The sequence below is a fragment of the Tamandua tetradactyla genome, chromosome 7, assembly GCF_023851605.1.
Source record: "Tamandua tetradactyla isolate mTamTet1 chromosome 7, mTamTet1.pri, whole genome shotgun sequence".
In the NCBI taxonomy this organism is placed as follows: Eukaryota; Metazoa; Chordata; class Mammalia; order Pilosa; family Myrmecophagidae; genus Tamandua; species Tamandua tetradactyla.
Genome location: NC_135333.1, coordinates 113,969,614 through 113,987,233, shown reverse-complemented (window position 1 = coordinate 113,987,233; position 17,620 = coordinate 113,969,614). Strand labels below are relative to the sequence as shown.

The following is a 17,620-nucleotide window of genomic DNA, read 5'->3' as shown; positions in this document are numbered from 1 at the left end:
TGGTGCCATTTGGCGGAAGAAGGGGCAGGGCTCCAAGAGAAGTACAGCTTTTAGAGGGTGGAGGAGGAGTGGTCTTGGCTGAAGTTGTAGATATGGGAGTCCTCACCATGGTGGCCTTTAAAGCAATAGCCAAGTTGATGGGATCAGGTGGGGAGAAGGTGGGCAGTGAAAAGAGAGGAAGTAGAGAGAGGATCCAAGAAGGAGATTAGGGTGGATTAGTTAGATAGACAAGGAGAAAAAGAATTTCAAGGAGAAGGAATTGGCCAACAGAATCTGTAAAGCCAAGCCAGAAAAGAATTGAAATGGTACTCCTTACCTGAAAATTAGGGAGGGATCAGTCACTTCAGTGGAGAGTTTGAGGGGGAAAGATTTTGAGGGTGGAGGTGGAGGGGATAGTATAGAAGTTAGAGGAGGGGGGTTGGAGTGTGGGTGGGGGATGAGCAAGTGTAGAAAGTGAGACAGTAGAATTTGTGGGTATCACTCTGGGTATCAGATGAACCTGGATTTGAGTTCTGCTCTGCCATTCATTGACTGTAATTTAGTCAAGATACTTAAGCTCTACAAGCCTCGGTTTCCTCAACTGTAAAAACGGGTCAATAATAGTAGATATTTCATAAACTTGTCATGACAATGAAATCTAATGAAATAATGTATGAGAATTAATTTGGTGCCTGGTACAGAGTAAGTGCTCAGCAATTGGTTGGTATTAAGCCACTGTTGTTACTGCTCTGAATATTACCAGGTGCGGACTATTGTCTCAGGAAGCTTAGATGAGACAGGAAGTAGAGAGGGTCTAAGAGAGATCAGAAGCTTGTTCGATAAGCATGAATTTATAGAAGGATTAAGTGCATGGGCTACTGAGGGGTATTTCTATCATCCAGCTTCCATGCTTGGATTCAGATAACCCTGCTCCTTCAGTGGATGAACCCCGAAACGGTTTAACACTCAGAAAAGTTTATCTCTCACATTCCAGTGCAGTCTGAACAGTGCCCTTACACAGTTCCACCAGTGCGGGTCTCCAGGACATTGGCTTTTCTGTCTTGGAGCTTTACTGCACGGAACACACGGCCTCCAAGGTCAGGGAAACAGGGAAGGAGAGAGATGGAGGAGGTGTGCTGTCTGCTAACCGCCTCGCCCAGAAGTGACACACATCGCTGCCACTCTCATGCCATTGACCAACATGAGTCACATGGTCTCAAGCCCCAACTGAAGGGCAAGGCAGGCTGGGAAGCGAGAAGGAGAGCAAGGATATTTGGTAACCATCAGCAGGCTCTAGCACAACCTTCCTCAATCTAGATACTCATCGTCGGTTACCAGGCTGAGAATTTCTTCTCCCTTGAGCAATGCTGGAATTATCTACACGACATATTGCCATAAAAAAAAAATATATATATATATATATATCATGCTGCAAGTTACATTTATTATATTTAGGTTTTATTTATGGTAATCTTTAACCTCATACATGTTGCAGAATTCAAGCAAGCAATCTCCCTTGGGTTATGACAGTATCTTCCACGACATATTGCCATAAAAAATATATATATATCATGCTGCAAGTTACATTTATTATATTTAGATTTTCTTCCTGTTTGGGGGTGACAGAGTGATTCTGCTTGAATTTAGGAAATTTAAGATCACTTAATGGTCCAGATATTGTTTGATGCTTCCTAAAATCTATTCCTTGAAACCTTGATTCTCTTAGGATGTTTGGCCAATGAGAAGGCTCTCTGGCCAAAAAAAGGTTGGAGAACACTGAGTTTTGAATCACCCTTTTGGAGCAGCATAAAGCACTAATTACATTAATGGATCTAAGAAGTCCGGCAATCAGATGCATGCTTAATTTTTTTGAACCCAGCATGTACTCCCTTTCCCCTGCCTACTTATTTATTTATTTTTATTAGAAAAGTTGTAGGTTTACAGAACAATCATGTGTAAAATATGGGATTCCCATCTCCCACACTATCTATTATTAACACCTTGCATTGGTGAGGAACATTTGTTACAATTGACGACAGCACGTTTTTATAATTATACTATTAACTACAGTCCATGGTTTAACTTAGGTTCACTGTTTAAGGTAGTTTCATGGATTTTTAAAAAATTCGTATTCTGTAACCATATGTACATTCTAACATTTCTCCTTTTAATCACATTCAGATGTATATATTAGTGCTGCTTAACTACATTCACAATGTTGTGTTACCATCACTGCCACCCATTACCAAATCATTTCTATCATTCCAAATTGGAGCCCTGTACATTTTTTAAAACTTTTTAATTGTATAGTATAACATATATTCAAAGCAAAGAAATAAAAAAAAGCAATAGTTTTCAAAGTACTCTTCAACAAGTAGTTACGGGACAGAACCCAGAGTTTGTCATGGGTTACCATACGATCCTCTCACATTTTTCCTTCTAGCTGCTCCAGCATATAAGAGACTAGAAGCCTTAAATATATTTTTTTATTATCACAGTCAACATTTTTTACTTTTTTTTGGTGAAAAATAGCCTATGTACAAAAAGAAATAAATTTCAAAGCACAGCACCACAATTAGTTGTAGAACTTATTTCAGAGTTTGACATGGGTTACAACGCCACAATTTTAGGTTTTTACTTCTAGCTGCTTTAAAATACTGGAGACAAAAAGAAGTATCAATTTAATGATTCAGCAATCATATTCATTTGTTAAAGCCTATCTTCACTGTACAACTTTACTATCACTTCTGATCTTTCCATCCCTCTCTTTAGGGATGTTTGGGTTATGGCCATTCTAATTTTTTCATATTGGAAGGGTCTGTCACTAATATAGGGTAGGGAGATGAAACTATCTGATTGGAGTCCTGTACATTTTAAGCTTTAATTTACTATTCCCTATTTCTGTTGCCCCAACCGCATTCCCTGGTAACCCATATCTAGATTATGACCCTATCAGTTTGCTTATTCTAATTACTTCAAAACAGTGAGACCAATACAATACTTGTTCTTTTGTGTCTGGCTTCTCTCACTCATCATGGTGTCTTTAAGCATCATCCATGTAGTCACAGGGATCAGGACTTCATTCCCTTTTTCCTAAAATTACCAAAACTTTTATTAAATAAAAGGGAAGAAGAAAATCAACAAACATGATAAAGTCTACAACAGACATCGTATGTTAGCATGTGAGTTATGATCTCTACTTAACTGAATTGCTAAGAAAAATTCCACTGCTTCCTGCTCCATGCAGGCTAGCAATGACAAACTGCAGAGTATATATCTTATATGAATACGGTAAGCAGATTTATCATAGCATCACTAATTATCACACACTCTGTGGCTGGCACACAATTCAATGACATATCCCAGAAAAATGTAACACATATTGGCTGAAAGGAAGATGAGTTTATTAAGAGACTGTAAATAAAGTTGCAATCTAATAGAACTTTATAGGTAAAATGGAGAGGCACTGAAATATAGATGATTTTCCATTCCTAACCAGATGCTATTTTGTCTTTTTTTTTAGTTAAGAATCCTTTTTGGCCACCTAGAAATTATTTCCTTTGCATCTTACCAGATGATCCAAATCTTCCTTAAATGGATCATAACCTTGTTCCTTTAAACAATGTAGTGCCCAGAAAAACTGGTCCAATGAAAGAAATTTGTCCCAGGGAACCCATTCTCAATTTTCATTTTTTTCAGGGTCTACATTCTTTGATTCTGATTCACATGAGTCAAGCCCATGTCTCCTTTCATGAATATAGTGACATAATGCTAATTCTCTTTCTCAACAATTCACAACAGAGGAAAAAACGAACATTTTTCAGGTGAAGAACAGCTTCTTCCCAACTTCCACTGAACTCCAAATGACCCCCCAGGAAGTTGGTAACTGCCAACTCTGAAGGGCCCTCCTCCCCAGGGGGATGCGATGAGGATGCCTGTGGCTCGTCACCACGACTCCCACCCTGATGGTGGGACGCCATGCTCTGCCCTCCACCGTCAGGACCCACCCATCACCGACTTCATTTATTTTCACAGCTCAAAAATATTCCACGGTATGCATATGTCACATTTCGTTTATCCATTCATTGGTTGATGGACGCTTGAGTTGCTTCTGTCTTTTGACACGTGTGAATAACGCCGCTATGAACATCAATGTGCAAACATCTCTTTGAGTCCCTGCTTTCAATTCTTTTGGGGATCTACTTATATGTGGGATTTCTAGGTCACATATGGTCGTTCTGTACTTAGTTTTCTGCGGAACTGCCAAACTGTCTTCCACAGATGGTCCACTTATTTTTTAATGGTATCTATTAATTTCTTAAGAACTAGTGTTCCAGACAGACCTGTTTGAGCAAAAGAAACCCAGCTTAATCAGTGATGCATTTGCAGATCTGCACTCCAGAGTGGCCTCCACAGGAGGCCAATCTCATCCATGTTTGGTTGAGCGCTGGTTTCAAAGGGTGATGTTTCCGTCCTTGTCTACTTGTCTAGGGGTGGCTTCAACCTGTGAACTAATGGCAGAGGTGGCCACCAGGGCCTGGGGTGACCCTGTGAGCTGCTGTAAAGGCAAGTGCAATGAGAACCCCTCCTCCTAGGCCTCAGCCACACCTTTGGGTCCGTCACTGTCTCCCACATATCTGATGTCTCTGAAGACTGATGTGTCACTTCTGTCTCTTCATAATAGGTAAGAAAGGAGATCCCGGAGGTTGAGGAATTCCTGATTCATCCAACCTGTCAATTCGCCATGAGAAGATAAGAAAAGGCCATCCTACATGTTTCTAACTCTGGGAAGAAATGTCCCAGTTCCCAGAGGGATGGGTGTGTTGCCTTCTTAGGAAATTTCCAGAAAAAGGTGATTCCAAAGGCTCCTTTGTAAGCCAATCCTATGTCAGTTTCCCCTGTTTCAATTTAATTCTTATTCTTTTCTCAATGATCAGAATTAATAAGCTATTTCTTAGGCTCATGGAATAAAAAGGCTATAATTGTGGGGGCAGGGAATCTCATGGAATCACGAGAAACTTAACCATGAGTTTCAAGAAGGGCTTGCTTGTCATGCAGTCACACTACCACTGCCCTGAACAATAGCCCTGCCCAGAGAGCCAACCCTCTTCATCATCTGGGACACTACCAGCTCCACTATCTGCCCATCTGTGGCTGGCGCCATCCCCGCCACTTACCCATGGCCCCACAACTTCTCTTCCTATGGAGTAAACACCTTGGCAGTTATTATGCCCTGTGATTGGCTCAGGGAGGTTGTGTCAGCCAGTTTCGCCCAGGAACCATCTGTGCACCCTATAAGGGCTGCAAGGGGTGCCCAGGCTTCCCAGTTTAACTAAGGACACAACAAGAAGCCTCATCTGAGCCGCCAGTCTGCTTTACATTTACCCTGACTGTCCCTGATCCTTGGCTAGACTGAGCACTGGGAGAGCAGGGGAAGGAAGGGTTAATCTGGAGGGATCTGACGGGGAAATGGGACAGAGATCTAAATGTAATCAACTACAATGCTTCCTGGGTGCCAGAGGAGCAGTATGGGATGACGGTGTCTCTAAGACAAGACTTCAGAGCAGCTTATGTTGAAGAAGAGGAAATCAGGTTAGACCCGAGTTTACAAAGGGTGAACTTCTGGAATTTAGTTCTTGATTAGCCCTTCTTGAGTTGGTCCTAAGAACTGACTACATTCCAGTCCTGACTCAGAGGTTCCTTGGATTGGATGAAAGACCCTCTTCAACTTAACAGAAAAAAAAAAAAAATAGAAAAGAAACAGAAAATATCCACCACCAAAAACCTTCGGGAAAGACCACCCCCGAAACCATGCCTAAAAGCCTTTCTGTGTCCTATTTCCCCAGGTCTTCTTCCCTCCTTCCCAGCAAGTATTTTTCCCACTTTCACTCCAGAAACGCTTTTGGGGAGAAACTTTTTAGTTCTGGCCCAAAGTCAGTCCCCAGTACTTGTGTCCAAAGGCGTGAAATCTTCCCTGGTGTCTCTGTGCCTCGCGTCCCCCAGCAGAGTGAGAGATCCGGGCAGATGCTGGGTAGAAATCTTCCTCCTTATCTTCCTCACACTCAGGCCTGAGCTGGCCTCCACCAGAAGCCGGGGCAAGCAGGAGTGCTCGGCTAAGGGTGGTTCTCTAGAACATTCCTAACCTGTTCGTGTCCCTCTGAAAACAATCTGTCTGGACACCCACTCCCCACCCCCTACCCCAGAGGGGTCAGACCCACTGGGAGCTTCTGCTAGAGATCTCAGCTGTGATAACCCCAGTAACTGGAGGGCATTGAGTGGAGATAAGTTAGCCCAATTATTATAATACAGGATAGAAGCAAAGCAAAATGCAGGGTTCTGGGCCATTTTACGGGGGACTCATGAGGAGCTCAGGGTGGAAGAGACACAAATCTCTGAGAGGGGATGGTAATTTCCCAAATGAAGAAGCCCAGAGGCCCCATGCGACCTAAAAACTTGTTCCCGACCTACAAATTAGGCGGACCGGAGTTCCCCGCCAGCCCCGCACTCCAGCTATTTAAGGGACGAGCCAGCGTTGGGGGTCGAGCAGCCCTGTGCGCGCCGGTCCCCTCGCCTCCCTGCACCTCCGGGGCGCCGCGGACCTCGCCAGCCATGGGCCGCCAGTTTAACCAGCATCCCGCGGGGGAGCGCCTGGGCTTCAGCGGCTGCTCGGCCATCCTCTCCAGCCGGGTCTGCAGCAGCTCGGCCTCACTCAGGGCCGGTGCCAAGGGCTCCGCGGCCTTCGGCAGCAAGAGCCTGTTCAGCCAGGGGCCCAGCCGGCGCGCCTCCCTCGGCCTCTCGGCGGCCCGCCGCGGCCGCTTCGCGCTGGGCCCGGGCGCGGGCGTGGGCGGCGGCCGCGTGGGCGGCTTCGTGGGCCCGGTCTTCGGCAGCGCGGGGCTGGGGCCCGCCGTCCCCTCTGTGTGCCCGCCCGGGGGCATCCCTCAGGTCACCGTCAACAAGGGACTGCTGGCCCCCCTCAACGTGGAGCTGGACCCCGAGATCCAGAAAGTGCGCGCCCAGGAGCGGGAGCAGATCAAGGCTCTGAACAACAAGTTCGCCTCCTTCATCGACAAGGTGGGTGGGCGGGTATGGGCCCGCCCCCGCCTTGGGCATCCCAGGGTGCGCGGTGGTGCCCAGCAATGCCGCTGATGGGCCGTGTGGCTGGGTGAATTATTCAACCTCTCTGAGCCCTCCTTTCCTCTTCTGTAAAACCAGCGCAATGAAGGTTCCTACCTCAGAGGGTATAAGGAAGATTAAAGGAGATGCTTTCCAAAGGCTTAGACAGCGCCTGTCCAGACTCCCAATAAAGGAGTGCTTCCTTCCTTCCTTGTCTGGGGCAAGACCCTGGCAGGGGGCTGGGGATGTGGCTCTAGCGGCAGGAGACACATGGAATGGATCCTCTGAGGGCCCCTAATATTGGATGAGGAGATGAAACACACATCTAGGAGAGGGGCACGAGAGGGACACTGTCAGAGAACATCAGAGGACATGATGCTTGACTGGTGAGGAAGGACTTGGAAGGAAGGAAGCAGGGTGTAGGTATAAGCTAGGAAGATTTCAGACTTGAAGGATGAACCGAAGGAGATTGAAAGCATGTCATGCTGTATGTTTGTGTTGAAACAGGTGATCCCAAGGTGGGGTAATGGAAATGATGTCTCTGGACACTCAGAGACACTGATCCCTGGGAATGGGATGGAGACAAGGAGAGGCTTCCCTTGTCTGCACCTGGGGAGTCTTAGGAGACATAATAGCAGCAACCGCTATATTCACGGTGCCTGGTGCTGTCTGCAGAGATTCTCATTTATTGAAGTCCAGCCCAGAATAATAACCCATTACTATTCTGCCTTGCTGAGGAGAAAACTAAGACATAGGAAGGCCAGGAAATGTGCCCAAGCTGATTGAACAGTCAATGGTGGAATGGAAGAGGAAGTGAGGTGGTTTGAGAGAAGGCTTGAGTGGGAGAAACAGAACTTCTGGTTCAGAGGACATTTTCCTCCTCTTTCAAGTCTGTCCTTTCCTAGCATGTTTCTTCTCCCCTTTAAGCTCAAGAGATAGGTGAGAAGAGGACTGCTGTGAGTAGAAGAGGGCCAGAAGTTATTTAGTCCAAAAATGGGAAACATTTGTCAAGAGTGAAGGGATTTGTAAAGCTTAACTTACTTGGGAAAAAACAAAACAAAACAAGTGAACAAACAAAATGAGCAATGTGGGCTATACAGGAAAAGAATATGGAGTATTCTGTCTGCCAGAGTGCTTTCTGATGTCTTTTCCCAGTTGTCATTTCTCCCTTGCTGCCCATTTCCCTTCCCTCAAAAAACACTGGCATTTACCAAAAGCAGGTACCTCAATTACATGAAAACTCATGAAAGCAGGTGATACCATTTCTTAAACCAATTTCCTGATTTCTTTTAGACAAGATCTTGTTTCTTGCCTTGAAACCCCAAGTTTCATCAGCGTCTTCCCTTTGATAAAACGTGGATCCCTCCTGCCCCCTGAGAATGACTGCCTCTGATTTCTGGCCCTCTCCCCACTTTTGAGAAGAAATGAGATGGGGATTCTGGGCCATGACCAACTCTGGGTTCCAGGTGCGGTTCTTGGAGCAGCAGCACCAGGTGTTGGAAACCAAGTGGAGTCTGCTGCAGCAGCAGGAGCTGAACAGCTGCAGGAAAAACATGGATCTGATTTACGAGGGTTACATCAGTAAGCTGCAGAAACAGCTGGACACACAGTCAGGGGACAGGGTAAGGCTGGACTCAGAGCTGAGGACCATGCAGGATTTGGTGGAGGACTACAAGAAGAGGTGAGTAGAGAGGCAGAGAGTATTCTATTGGAGCATCTTAGTGACATATGAGGCTTCAATTTGGTGCCAGCATTTTTTTCTTTGATTCTTTGTTGATACCATTGCAATTCCCTTTCCCACAGGGAAGGGAGAGAGCTCCAGACTTAGGGAGAGAATAGTTCTACCAAAAATTTGCTTTGAATTGTTTAGGAAATGATGTGCTCAATTTGTAGCGTTGGAAGAGGAAATGGAAAGATAAATTGTATCAGAACTCGATGGATAACCCATGGTTTTGTAGCTCCTCTTGAGTGAGGTTTCCAGGGTAGTTCCCAGAACATGAGACATCCCTGCCAATCCCAGAACAATTCTTAAAGCCAAGCAAAAATGAATGAGTTTTAAAGATTATTTCATATTGAGGCATATCTGTGCTGCTGACTCTCACCATTAAAGAGAATACTTGAGAATGTATTTGGAACAAGAGATTGTTTCTCCCTCTGAGTTGAACCATGTCTAGGATCAGCATGACCTAAAGTTTTGTTTTGGAAGCTTGCTTCTAGGTGCTAGGATTTCTAGGGATTCTAGGGACTTCTTGTGAAATTCAAGGTGGATGGAGGTGGGCTCTTTTTCATGTCCCATGTTCAGTCTGCCCATCCCTCTCCATTCTGAAGTCCCTCCCACCCCCAAAGTGGAGACCTGGTCTGAGCCCTGAATGGAGATCCTGAGGGAGGAGGTGGCATGGCCCTGTCCCTGCCCTCTGAGAACACCCCGGCTGTAGGGGCAGGCTTAAAGAACACTTTCAGATGGCCATCAGCAAATGGAAATGAATGCACTGTGAACAAGAGTGGAATTGAGAAGGGAATTGAGAAGGGAGCCTGAGTAAAGATTTGAGTAGGGTCTGGAGAAAGGGGGGACTGCCAGTCAGAGGTACCCAGGGCCTAGGGGTACATGGACTCCCCCTGGGAGACTGCTCACCTGGCACACAGGTGAACACTGACTCAGCAAGGGTTTGCAGAAATGAAGGATCTCAATGGTAATGCTGTCTCCTCTCTCTTACCCTATGCAGGTACGAGGTGGAGATTAATAGACGCACAACTGCTGAGAATGAGTTTGTGATGCTCAAGAAGGTAAAAGGGATCAAGAAGGGCCAGAATATTTCCAGAGGCCTTCTTGGCCACACAGCACAGTGGTGTTGATTGGATGAGGAAAGGGACTTGTAGGTCATCAAGACTCTTGGGCATGGGTAACTTGGCTTCTAACTGCCCAGCTCCTCCTTCAGATTCCTTGTCTGGGATGTGCGCTGCTCCCAGAATTTGCCAGCTTAAAATCCAGGCATCTTGCTACACTTCTGGAGCATCCAAGTGCACTGGACATGTTCGTTGGATTGCTTGATGGTTCTCTCAAGGAGTGGGCCCTCCCCTCTGAGGCCTGGGGTGGGAGAATGAAGACAGCTAGAGAAATCAAGTCTCCTTGTGGCAGGATGGAGAGTAAGGAAGGGTAGCTGGCACCTCTCAGGGCCACTTGACTGTCATGTGTCTCCCAGGACGTAGATGCTGCCTACATACAAAAGGTTGAGCTCCAGGCCAAGGTGGACTCCTTGACAGATGAGATCAAGGTCTTCAAGTGCCTCTATGAAGAGGTAAGATCTCTTTTGTGTGGTCTGCTCCTTGTACAAGTGGCTCTGGACCTCGGGTTGGTAGGAAGAGACTCTTAAATTCAGTGCAGCTGGTATGTGTTGAGGCCCTACTGTGTGTGGAGCAATTAGCTAGGCTTTTTGAGGAGACCGTGTCCGGAGAAAGAAAGATTCCTCTCCTCAAGGAGTTCATGGTCTGATAGGGAAAATAATATAAATGAGCTTTAGGACAACAGAGGAAAGGAAATGGTAAATTCTACCAGCACTGTCAGGAAAGGTTCCTAGAGGAAGATGAGTAAGATTTCAGAGGGTGCTGTGAAGGGTTTGACGTGCCGGACTGAAGCAGCAGCACAGGCGAACAGTCAGAAACCTCATAGGTGCTAATGCATAAGGGGTGTAACGAGGTAGAGACTTGAGGTGGGCAAGGTTATCTACAGCCTGCTGAAGAGCTCTGAATGCCAGGCAAGGGGTTCAAACTTGCTTCTGAGGGTAAAGGGGAGCCACTGGGGGGATTTTTAGGAAGAGGGTGGGGCAGTCCTGAGTGCATGATGGAAAGGTAAAGTCCATCACTTGTAGCTGAAAGTCCAAGGTGTTCAGTCCAAAATCCCAGAAGGGCCTATTGAAATCAGAATTCAGTTGCTGAAAAAGGAGCAGTGCAGATTTTCCTTAAGGAGGATCAAGAGAGGTGGTCCTCTCAAGGGGACTTTCTAACTGGTCTTCCTCTCCCAACTGTCCTCCAGGAGATCGCTCAGCTGCAGTCCCACATCAGTGACATGTCTGTCATCCTGTCCATGGACAACAACCGGGACCTGGACCTGGGCAGCATCATTGATGAGGTCCATGCCCACTATGAAGAGATCGCCCTGAAGAGCAAGGCTGAGGCTGAGATGCTGTACCAGAGCAAGGTGAGGCCAGGGCCAGGTGTGCCAGGGCACAAAGACCACGGCTGCTGCCTCCTCACTGTGCATGTATGTGTGTATGTGTGTGTGTGTGTGTGTGTGTGTGTGTGTGTATCCATGCACCTAGATTGGGCCGAGACCCCCTTTGTCTTAGAGCTGGGCCTTGTGGAAATGCCTCCCCATGGCCCAGAGAGTTCCACCATAGTCTCAGCATGTTTGGGGGACACATATGGGGCTAGTCTGTTCCCTGCCATGGTCCTTGACTGACAGCTGAGACCACACCAGCCATAACCTTGGTGGGACTCCAACACAGTTCCCATGGGTAATCTACATATCTCTACATTTTCTTTTTCTCTTCAACTTTGGTATTTTGAGGACAGGAAATCCAAACTCTACCAGGCCGAGGTTCTCTTGCTTGAAAATATGAGGAGCCTGCTGAACTGGAGCAGGGGCCTTCATTCCAAGAAGGAAAGGATATTCTTACCCCCTCCACTCTCCTCCCATCACTTTCTCCCTCTCTCCTTCCCTTCCTCCTTCACTTGGGCCTGCAATGCTTGACTGTTGAGAAGAACAGCATGTGGCCTTTCTCCCCCTTCCCAGGCTGAAAACCCTTAAGCTTGGTGAATTCTCGTCTGTCCTGGGTTCCTCTTTCTCTTGCTACCCCACCTCAGATCCAGGAGCTCCAGGTGATGGCTGGCCGACATGGAGATGACCTCAAACTCACCAAGACTGAGATCTCAGAGCTCAACAAGCTGATTCAGAGGATCCGCTCAGAGATAGGGAATGTGAAAAAGCAGGTGGGTTCTATGGTATCAACTCATAAGAGTTTACTGTGCACCGGTGTGTACAAGACAGAATGTGGAAACAGGGTAGGGCACAATGCCCTCCTTGGGAAGCCTATAATTAGTTTATAATTAAATTATAATTTAATTATAATTATAATTAAACAGAAGTGCACAGACACGTGTAGAATGATAAAGCCTTCCACAAACTCTGCAGCACATTCTAGATATGCTGTAGGAGTTCAGAGAGGCTGGAGGTTCCTGAGTGCCAGAGTGATACTTTTTGCAGGGGTGGGTTTATGCTGGGATGGGGGACAGAAAGGAGAGGGAAGGTGTGCAGGTGAAGGAGCCAGTGTAAGCAGGGATCAGAGGTAGGGCTATGCCTGGCACATGTGCAGGGAGGTTCACCTCCTTGGAGCAGAAGGTCCGTGGTGGGGCTGGGAGATAGCAGAGGATACCACTGGGGAGGGATGGTGGATGATGAGCAGCCTTCACAACCAGGCAGGGGAGTTTGGACTTGATGCAGTAGCTATAAGTGAATGATTTGTAACTTTCACAAGACTCATGTTTGAGGAAGGAGAACCTGGTAGTGGATTTTCCAACAGAGTGAGGGAGAAGCCTCCTGCTCTGGACTCGGCTCAGGCTTTGCACCGAGCTTGGTCTTCCTTGTGCTCGTGGCGGTGGGGAGGGCATTGCACTGAGGATGCCATCTCGGGAAGTGCAGTATTGGGACATACCAGTGGTTCTTGATAAACGTGAACCTGTCTCTTACCCTCTGATGAATGTGGTTTCCCAGCGTGGCTGAAACTGGCAAATCCATGAATTTCCTAACTTTTGTGGAGGTCAGTGCAAGAATTCAAGTCTGTCAGCCTCCCAGGCAAGTCAAATTGCCCCCATCTCCTTGACCTCCACTTCTCTGTCCCCTTCCCCTGCCCTGTACCCACGGTGGGGTGAGTTCTCCTCTGTGCAGTGGGCTCATGGCGGTGGAAAGAAGGACCAGCATTCAATAAAACTTATGGTGTTTTTAAAAATCAAGACCAGCTTAAATATAGGGAAAACATGAGGTGCTAAAAAAAATGACCCTCAGCATTCCATTATGGTGTTTGATAAAATACTATGGTTGGGTGAGCTTATTCCCAGAAAGTGACATTTTGTGATGAGAATGACACTGTGCTTTAGGAGTCAGGGAAGATGTCCTCCATCGTCAACAAGTGGGGATCACTTGCCATGCTTGGTTTCCATTGCAATTCCTCTTGAAGGCCCTCGACCAAGGCACTTTTCTGTCCTTTGTCCTCAAACCCCAAAGAAGAAGCCCAGTTTCACTGGCAGAGTCTTTTGGCATTTGAAAGCCAAGGAATCCATTTGAGTATTTATCTCGGTGGAGGACAAAATTTTATCTCCTCACTCAGACCATGTGCATTCATGAGGTCAAGGCTCTGGGAACCCCCCAGGTCCATCTTGGAACTTGGTCAGTGAAAAAGAACAGAGGATGGTTTGATTGAATTCAGATCACAGAGTTCATAGCCATCTCTCTGAATGATTAGATCTCCACAGTCCTGAGGAGGGGACATGGCCAAATGTGTCTGGGCAACTGGGTCTTAGGTGTGTCCTCTGAGCTGTGGGCCACTCACCCCAAACATTGTGGGTGCTTATATCTGGCAGGGGAGGGTGGTGTCAGATGGATATCTGGCCTCAGGATCAGCTGCTTTCCTAGGGATGAGATGAACTTGACTGCACAATAAGGGGACACCCTAGAAAGAGAAGCCAGATGCTTGGCTCTCACTAAAACCTTGGCCGAGTGACCGGAACACAGCCAACACCAAAAGACTTAAGAAATTCACATGGGGGCTTTCACATAAATGTGAACCCAGGGCCCAGTTTCCTCTAGCAAGTTATATGTGTCCACTTCTCAGCAGATGTTTTTAGACTTGTAAGACCTGTTAGTTATGAAAAAAATATCTTTTAAGCCTGTTGCCTTTTAGTATGTTTCTCTGTGAAATTCAGAAGGCCAGGATTATCAGATAAATATTTTATTAATAGGAACTTGATTAACCTAGAATTTTCTCATCATTTATGGTAACTCCCAAGACAACCTTTATCCTATGGGGCTGAATCAAGACTGACCACCCAGAGATTTTCATCAGGCTTGGTGTTAGGATCTTACAGCTAATATTACAGGCCTAGAGGGAGAGGGCATGGGCCCCAGGGCTGGGTAGCCCACCTTCTCAGTGCCCTTCTCCTCTTCTCTCCCAACGTGAGGACTTTCCACCTTCAACGTGCTCCTGCGTGAATGGGGGTGAAAGCATGCCTGAGACAGGTAGAAGGACAAAGTCACCTCTGGTGATGTCCAAAATTGGATAAATCAGGAGGGTCTCAAAGCATTGACTTTCAGTCAGGACAGATGAGAGCAGGTTGCTGAGTAGGGTCTCAGAACTGGGCTATGACTTAAAATGTTAAATCCACTTGTCCCCTCAGTGCTCCAACCTGGAGACGGCCATCATGGGTGCCGAGCAGCAGGGGCACAACGCTCTCAAGGACGCCCAGGCCAAGCTGGACGGGCTGGAGGGCGCCCTGCACCAGGCCAAGGAGGAGCTGGCCCGGATGCTGCGCGAGTACCAGGAGCTGCTGAGCCTGAAGCTGGCCCTGGATGTGGAGATCGCCACCTACCGCAAGCTGCTGGAGGGCGAGGAGTGCAGGTGGGGGCCTGGATACCTTTTACCTGGGGAAGCTATTGCTCTGCTTTAGTAGAAAGACCAAAGGTCAACCATGTTTCTGTTCAAGTCCTACTGGGGAAAACCATGTAGAATGGGCTTGTCATGCAGTAGGGAAGCTCAAAGTTAGGCAACGAGAAGGACTAAACTGTAAAAATACCAAAATGGTGGTTGGAGAGGAAATACTAACGTTGGTACTGTTTGAGAAGCAGATTACCCTGTGGTCCTTCTCAGGTGGGTGGGGAAAAGCCAGAGGGCCTCCAAGAGTCATCCAAGTTCAAGGTTCTTCTGTCAAATCCTGGGTCCCAGTGAGGACGTGAGCTCATTCCTCTTCATTGTCTAAGAACAGTGGCGCAACTGGAGGGGAGCAGAGGCACAATTATCCCACGCAACACATAATCCCAAAGTCACTTTGATGGAGAGTTGATTTCTCGTAGCAGATTTTTCATTTCTTGAGAGGTCCCACTGGGGTGTATGGGAAGAAAGGGTCCTGGGATGGGGGTGGTGGCGGCATGTTCTGAGAGTAGAGGCTAATTTGCAGAGATGACCCCTGGAAAAGATGGGGTGATTGTTTTTGGAGGATTGATCTGTTTTTCTTCTCCCTCTTCAGGATGTCTGGTGAATATCCAAATTCCGTGAGCATCTGTAAGTACCTGCCGGACTCAGTTCTGCCCTCGGTCACCCTATCAGAAGTCTGATTTCCATCAGTTTCATGACATGAAAGAGTAGTCAGGATAACAGAAAGGGTTCAAGGGAGATTTAACGATACAAAGAGGGATTTCAGGAACCAAGGGGAGAGATTGGAATGGAGAAAAATAATAGCGCAAAATACTAAAGTCCCAACAGTATATTAACCCGAAGACTGCTATAAGAATGGTGCTCAATGGCTATATTCTGTCTCTGGTGCAGCAGAGTCGAAATAAAGGCTCTAGACTGCAGTACGAGGGGTTGAGGGGAGCCTAATGGACTAAATGATGAAAAGAGTTAGCTGAAGCAGCCTCCTTCAGGTTTGAAAGCTAGAGCGAGTGCGCGTGAAGTGCTATGTTACTAAGAGGCTGGGTCACTCCCAGCAGCCCCTTTCTCCATCGTTGGAAGGGAAGGCAGCAGCGTCACGGGGGCCGCAGTGATGTGCCTTTTTGCACTAGTCCTACCTGTGGGCAGTTCACGGACTGAGCCCTGTCCCATGGCAGCTTAAGGTCTGATATTGATAGACTGACATAGACTGATGAGGACCAAATGTGTGGTGCCGAGTCCATGAAAAATGAATCCATGCATAGTCAGCACTAGAAAACTCTCCTTGTAAAATGCACAACAGAGAGAATCAATTTCAATGCGAAGCCACCGCAGGGCAGAGGATTAAGGGCATGGGCAGGGTATGGGGCTGGCTGGGGCTGAGGTCTTCTCTCACCCATCGCAGCCGTCATCAGCAGCACCAACTCCAGGGCAGGAGGGGCTGGCTTCAGCATGGGCTTTGGCGCCTCCAGCAGTTACTGCTACAAACCTGGGGCCACGGACGTCAAAACCAAAGGCAGCTGTGGCAGCGAATTCAGAGATCCCCTTGCCACAACCTCAGGCAGCAGCTGTGCAGCGAAAAAGGCCCCTAAATGAAGGACAGGTGGTCGGCTCTGGGAGCAACCACCCTCCCCCCGTATCAGGTCCCATTTCCAAGTCAGTAAGGGCTTCCTACTGCAACCTCAATCCCAATCCCGCCTTCTCTCCCTGTTGTCCTCTGCTGACCCATGCTCTGTTAGTCACGAGCTCTCTGGGTGACCACTTTGCTTTCATCTTCTTTCATTGGGTCACTGCTCCAAAGGGCAGAGATAACACCCATGTCTAAGGTGTTTCCTTATGGCCAGGTACAGTCCCCTTCACCTCGATGCCTTTCTTGGGTTTTCACTACCAAGGGGCTCTCTTTGTCCTTTGATTGGGATCTTGTCCACTTCTCTGCTTCTGTTTCAATAAATGATTAGTGCCATTTGATTCTCAGTGTGCAGTCTTTTGTCCAGGATGTTGACATCTGCATTGCCCTTGGATCTTTGCCATTTGGTTCTGGCTAAGTAGGCACTGGGTGTCAGCTGATCTTAGCAAACAGCTGAGTTTTATTAACTTGTTCCACTCAAGGACCCTGTGAGACAGGCCTTATCCCCCATGGTGGAGAGGCTCACACAGCTAGGAGCTAGGAGCTGAGTTCCACCAGGACCGACTGATTAGCGCTTCAGCATGGCTTCTCACTTAGGTCTTCAAAAGTGCCACGATTTGCCATGCTAGCTGCTGAGTGAGACTGGACTGATCATTCCTTATTTTCCCACACTTCTCCTGCCAACCCACTCCCCAGTCCCACTCCGTTAAATTGTTCCTGCTTTTCTCTCTTCTAGCCAATTTCTGTTCCACCCTAAAGTTGAAGCCTGTGTGTACACATGCATAGGATGCATCTGTGTCTATTGTGTGTTTCCAACAGTCATTCATTCAGCACATATGTAGTGGGCCCCTCCTGGGCCAAGCGTGGTTCAGGCACTGGGGGTCCCAGGCACAGACTCTGCCCTCAGAGAGCATATGTTCTAGTGGGGGGAGTAAAAATAGACAACTAACAAAGGCCTGCATAATATGATGTCAAGTTGTGATAACTGCGATGAAGAAACGTGGAGTAAGAGGCCAGAGAGATGAGGGGTGGGTGGGGTGCTTTTTAAGGCATGTATGCATTTCTGCAAAGGTGTTTGTTTTCTAGGATAGGCTTGCATAGTTGGTTAGAGCAAGGCACTAAAGAGCCAGGGTCCTCGAGGGTGAGCCCCCCTTTCAAGGAGTTGTTGCATTTGAGAGTGGCATTCAGGGTGCCCACGACCCCTTCA

The 17,620-nt window shown here is 47.3% G+C and overlaps 1 protein-coding gene and 1 pseudogene across 1 annotated transcript; one reads left to right on the top strand and one right to left on the bottom strand.

Annotated features, from left to right (window-relative positions):
• Positions 1-3,502: 3,502 nt before the first annotated feature.
• LOC143690585 (nucleotide triphosphate diphosphatase NUDT15 pseudogene) lies at positions 3,503-6,590 on the bottom strand (annotated as a pseudogene).
• LOC143642418 (keratin, type II cytoskeletal 72-like) lies at positions 6,589-16,742 on the top strand. The gene is made up of 9 exons (XM_077110776.1): positions 6,589-7,050; positions 8,559-8,773; positions 9,816-9,876; positions 10,293-10,388; positions 11,123-11,287; positions 11,953-12,078; positions 14,539-14,759; positions 15,385-15,419; positions 16,192-16,742. Exons 1-9 carry the CDS (start codon positions 6,589-6,591, stop codon positions 16,380-16,382), a joined length of 1,572 nt encoding a protein of 523 aa, XP_076966891.1. The 3' UTR covers positions 16,383-16,742.
• Positions 16,743-17,620: the final 878 nt, after the last annotated feature.

Excerpts from the sequence above, each read along its gene's own strand:
- LOC143642418 (XM_077110776.1), top strand. The coding sequence starts at position 6,589 with ATGGGCCGCCAGTTTAACCAGCATCCCGCGGGGGAGCGCCTGGGCTTC. Across the intron at positions 8,774-9,815 it reads GTGGAGGACTACAAGAAGAG|GTACGAGGTGGAGATTAATA; the intron begins GTGAGTAGAGAG and ends TACCCTATGCAG. Across the intron at positions 9,877-10,292 it reads AGTTTGTGATGCTCAAGAAG|GACGTAGATGCTGCCTACAT; the intron begins GTAAAAGGGATC and ends TGTGTCTCCCAG.